A 5,231-nucleotide genomic window follows, 5' to 3' on the forward strand; every position below is an offset into this window, starting at 1 on the left:
CTTCTCCAAAACTTGTCTCTTCTTCTCCAAACCTGGTCTCTTCTTCCTCACCTTTCTTCTCGTCTTCATTGAAATGCTGTTCTTTTGGTTATTATCTTCCACAGTATGGTATCAAACGTATTTATCTCCAATGAGAGTGTTCCAAAGTTTGAAGTTACTTTCTATTTCCATGGACTCATGCGGGCCACCTCCAAAAAGTTACATAGAGTACTGCATCTTGAACAATAGTGTACGTCCAGTGATGGAAAAACATTTTAAAATGTATTTAGTTACAGAATACTGACTACCTGCGTTAAAATGTATTCAACATAAGAAATGCAACAGATAAAAACTTGATGTTTGTTTCACTGTTTCATTTCCTATCACTGATTGGAGAAGAAAAATTCACACATGCACTCTGTGGTTTCTATTTTCTCACTAATGTTGTGCAGTTTGAAATTGCGTGACCAAGTACTACAGTGTACCTATTCCTTTGATTTTAGGAAAGTAAGTGTATTCTGAATATGTCTGCGTAATCCCTCAGTCTCTGACCCAAAGCAAAAGATGAAGTTTAAATCTGCCATCTGGACAAACCGTTTTAGGAGTTGAAGACAAAGCAAACAAAAAGAAACAAAAGAGAACAATAGGAGGGCCGCTAAAGGTTTAATAGGGTCGTTAAAGCTGAATCTGGAGATAATAGCTGTTTACAGTTTCAGTGTAGTTGGCCCCTCCCTTCAGACAGATATAAGGCAGTGTCCACCAGCGATCTGACCAGAACTGAAGAAGCAGCTTGAATGAGCAGTGAAGCATCTTCACTCCTACAACAGTTTGTCAGATTTAAACTTTGTCTTTTGCTGTATTCTGAATACCACCAACTGAAAAAAGCAACTGTACTGGAATAAAGTTACTCAAAATGTGCCTGAATAGTATTCTCTGTGCATGTATTCAGTTACTTCCCTTACTTCTGCTGCACAGAAGATATTTTGTCTCTATTTTATTGTTTTACCTCTTGGAGCAAGGCTGTAAATCTGCACAATCAGCCTCTCCAAACTGCACCACTCTCTCACCAGACTAAACTCATGCATAGGTGAGTGAGTGAAGTGTCTTGCCCAAGGACGCAACGGCAACGTGCAGTCATTTGGAGCAATTTACATCAAACTTATGCTTTATTGACCAAAGTCACTAATTAGACCTACTGATTTAGAACAAACAGCCTAGCACAGACAGGTTTGTGCCCTCCACTGAGTCTTCTATGATGTCACTTGGCACAGTCTGTTAAAACGGTGCTTACAGCCCTTAACCTATAGATGGCGCTGTGATTCTAATTATAGGGAATGGGTTTGGTTTAGTTTGGATCCGTTCATTTCAAAGTGCCTTTTTAAAAGACTGTCTCTTTCACTATTTATTTATTTATATGACAAAAGCAAATGTGTGAATTCACTTTAGCAACAAACTAATCACAGAGAGAAACGAGCCAGACTTAAATGTGTTTAAAATGGTTCAAACTGAGAGTGGGAGTGTGTTTTCCATTTGGAAGTATGCACAATGTAAATAAAACACTGCACTACAATAATAATAGTCCTATTCTGCTTCTGTGCTGATTCTTGTGTCGGTTCAGTGTTAATCAGTATAAAAATGCAAAAAAATTAGAAAGAAAAAGAGAAAAACGAGATCAGGATCCAACCGTTCACGTTAAGGAGCCGTTCAAAAGAGCCGGCTCGTTCATAAATGTCACATCACAAGTTTGTTTTTCACTTGTCCTGCTCAAATAAGGATATTGATTATGATATTGGGTAGGTCAGTAGGTTATTTCAGGCTTTTACTGTGGAAAAAACTGTCCTGTCCTGGCAATAATTGTGGGCCTATATTGTGCACATTTTCTGCATCATTGGGCCCTACCAGCTGAACCTGAGTGGCTCTATTCCAGTTTTATTTTAAGCTGCTTCTTCTCTTCACAGCCTAATAGATCTGAGATGTAGCTGCTCTGCTGAAAGCACCGGATCATTCAGGTTTGAACCGTCCGTGCGCACTGCGGCTCCACGGACCCGCTTTTGGTAGCAGTAGAAATAGTAGCGACTCTTTTGGTAGCAGGAGTGGATCCTCTTCCGTTAAGGGGGAGTTATGCAACGGTGGGTCAAGGAGTGACAGGTGCCAATGTGCCAAACCATAAGGCAAAGGAATTAATAAATGTGCTGATAAAAATGAATCAGGTAATTATGAGTTTTGGATAGCTCATATTATAATGTATTAGACTATTAGGCCTAGTTTAAATGGATCAGTACAGCATTAATAGGGCTGTTATCAAGCTCTGAAGAACCAGATGCAGTTTCCTGTGAGTGAGCCACTGTAGAATACAAGTTTCAATGCAGATGATGACAATTCACCCTGGGCCTGTCTCATCCTGAAGTCATTGGGAGGGGCCAGAGAGTTTAAGCCTGTTGCTGATTGGTCTACAAGTGCATCTTAGTACCAAGCCCACCACACAAGTGCGTATAAAGGTTATTTAAATGAGGATGTAAAGTAAAGCTGGACAACATCTACCTCAGTCTGGTATCCTAAGTCAAGGTAAATGTCCTTTTTGTGTGCTGCTGTGTGGATTAAACTGGATATTGCCATTATATATTAAAGTAGTGTGTTTTTCATACTACAGTAAAATGAAGACTCAGACACACCTCCATGTCTCCACTCCGGTGAGACAGAGCCTGGTACTGAGCAAGGTGGCAGGGACCTCCATTTACCTCAAACTGGACTCAGCTCAGCCCACAGGCTCATTCAAAATAAGGGGCATTGGTCATCTGTGCAAGACAGTGAGTATTATTGTTCCACAACTTTGTACGCTTGTTTATTGCAGTTTACCGTCCTAGTTTATTACATCTGTTCCCATGTGTGTTGTAGTGGGCAGAAAGAGGATGTCAGTGGTTTGTGTGCTGCTCTGGTAGGTTCTTTCATTCTGACATTTACTGTGTCCCAGTGCTACACATAGCAATATTTAATGTTTTTGTCTAACAGGAGGTAATGCTGGTATGGCAGCAGCTTATTCTGCACGTCAGCTTGGGATTCCTGCTACCATTGTGGTTCCCAGTGTCACCCCAAATGCCACAGTGGAGCGGCTAAAGGACGAAGGAGCCAATGTTGTTATTCATGGAAAAGTCAGTTCTTTGATCTTTATTTTTCACAAAATCTCTCTCTTGGCCAGACTTAAACATTTACAACAAACTTTTACAGTCTCTAAATGAAAGCATTGATTATGGGCAGCAGCTAGTTGCCAATAACCCTGGATGGATTTTCATCTCTCCTTTTGATGATCCACTCATTTGGTAAGAGAATTACAAACCTGTTTCTGCTTTGCATTATTTATACATATATTTTAAAATACAGCTTATATCGTCATATTTAGGTTTTCTGTTAAAGACTAAATATGGTGCCAAACATATTCTATATTCCTGTATTTAAAGAGGCTATTAGAATTAGTCCAAGAATACACAGGACAAAATTGCTCAGTGCTTCTGCCCAGATTTAATATCCACAATACATCACCATCGGCTGTGCTTGCAGGGAGGGCCACAAGTCTCTGGTTAAAGAACTGGAGCAGGACCTGAGAGAAAAGCCTGGGGCGGTGGTCCTGTCGGTGGGTGGGGGAGGCCTGCTGAATGGGGTGGTGGAGGGACTGCGGCGAGCCAGCTGGGACGATGTGCCTATTGTTGCTATGGAAACCATCGGAGCCCATAGCCTCAATGCAGCCATGAAGGCAGGAGAGCTCGTAACTTTACCTGAAATAACCAGGTATGTTAATACAACAAAAGGATTTTCAAAAATATTAATTTTAGTAATCTCAAGTTTTTTTCAGTGTTGCCACAACATTGGGATTGACCAGAGTTTCCAAACAAACTATGAAATTAGTAAAGGAGCATAAAGTGTTTTCACAAATAGTCACAGACCATGAGGCTGTCAAAGCTGTTGAGCGCTTTCTAGGTAAGTCTATTTCATGACTGAAAAGATGGTCAGGTCTAAACTTTACAGTGACAGTATTTGTTTTTGGGCAGATGATGAGAAGATCTTAGTGGAACCAGCCTGTGGTGCTGCTCTGGCAGCTGTGTACAGTGGCATAATTAAAAAGCTACAGGATGAGGACAAGTTGGCAAAGCAGTTAGGTCCTGTGGTCATTGTGGTGTGTGGGGGCAACAACATCAGCATGGAGCAGCTATGGATGCTCAAAAAGCAGCTGGGTATGGTTTAGCACCTTAGACAGGGCCCTTTGGTCTCACTGTGGTGCCTTCAGCCAATTGCCTGGTCATTTGGGTGTGCTGTTGCCTTAATCATTCCAAAATTAAGCTCTTCAGAGTGTGTGGAAAGCTGAGGAAAATACTTATTCTAACAAATTATTTTGGAAAAATGTGCACTGATATATTGCATCATGCAACAACATGTTTTGTTCTGCTAAATGTGTGTATATTACTGTTTTTGTAGCCTATTTAATAAAAAAGTAATGACATGTCAAACAAAGGGTTTTCTTCTCATCATAAGAAATAGCCTATTATTACTATAGATATACAAAGGTAAAGCACATCGCTAAGCCCTGATTTTAGGTCAATTACATAGGTGGGTATATGAGTCAGTCGTATAGCAGCGCCCTCAACTGTCACTATAATTAGCTAAATAACGGGATGCGTCTCGTTTTCTTACAGTTCATTGGCTGAGAGATTTTTGAAATGTTGGTGGTGGGTCCTCATGTTAGAATAAGGCAGATGACTTTAGGTGATGACTCCTGCAATCCTCTTCAGTGTGTTACTCAAGATTCCTGGAACTACACACTGACCAACACTGAATAACTTCAGTGTGGAAATAACTTTACACCAGTTCTGTGAAAGTCAGATTACATTGTTTGTTTGTTTTTTTTAACTTGTCTGTTGCAGATAAGAGGTAAAATTATGTGCTGCCCTTCCATTATAACATTATGGCACAAATGATTCACCATTTCCCACTCATAAATCAGCTGAAAATGAGTGAATCTTTAAGGAGCAGAACATGAATCCAGCTTGAACTGGCCTGGCCTAGCACTTACTGGTGTCTGGTTTACATGTAGTGTGATGTAACAGTCTGTCACAGGGCCCCCAGTGGGAGGCAAGAGGACAAAACATGCTTCAGACCTTCATTCATGGCTCTACACATTTCCTCAAGCAGACATGTAACAAACACATTTGTTATCCTCTTCAATGCACTAAAAAAAAAAAAAAAAAAAAGATCCAAAAGTG

General features: G+C 40.5%; 1 protein-coding gene across 1 annotated transcript; it reads left to right on the forward strand.

The window, feature by feature from the left end:
• The first annotated feature begins 2,471 nt into the window (after positions 1-2,471).
• On the forward strand, positions 2,472-4,315 carry LOC117376625 (L-serine dehydratase/L-threonine deaminase-like). Its single transcript, XM_033973139.2, has 8 exons — positions 2,472-2,544; positions 2,630-2,786; positions 2,875-2,914; positions 2,989-3,128; positions 3,205-3,296; positions 3,535-3,762; positions 3,827-3,951; positions 4,023-4,315. Exons 2-8 carry the CDS (start codon positions 2,634-2,636, stop codon positions 4,214-4,216), a joined length of 972 nt encoding a protein of 323 aa, XP_033829030.1. The 5' UTR covers positions 2,472-2,544; positions 2,630-2,633; the 3' UTR covers positions 4,217-4,315.
• The last annotated feature ends 916 nt before the right edge of the window (positions 4,316-5,231 follow it).

Source organism: Periophthalmus magnuspinnatus, chromosome 9 (genome assembly GCF_009829125.3).
Source record: "Periophthalmus magnuspinnatus isolate fPerMag1 chromosome 9, fPerMag1.2.pri, whole genome shotgun sequence".
NCBI lineage: Eukaryota > Metazoa > Chordata > Actinopteri > Gobiiformes > Gobiidae > Periophthalmus > Periophthalmus magnuspinnatus.

Bases quoted from the DNA above. Each gene is read 5' to 3' on its own strand.
- LOC117376625 (XM_033973139.2), top strand. From the start codon at position 2,634: ATGAAGACTCAGACACACCTCCATGTCTCCACTCCGGTGAGACAGAGC. The intron at 3,129-3,204 runs GTCAGTTCTTTG...AAACTTTTACAG, and splicing joins ATGTTGTTATTCATGGAAAA to TCTCTAAATGAAAGCATTGA. The intron at 3,763-3,826 runs GTATGTTAATAC...AGTTTTTTTCAG, and splicing joins ACTTTACCTGAAATAACCAG to TGTTGCCACAACATTGGGAT.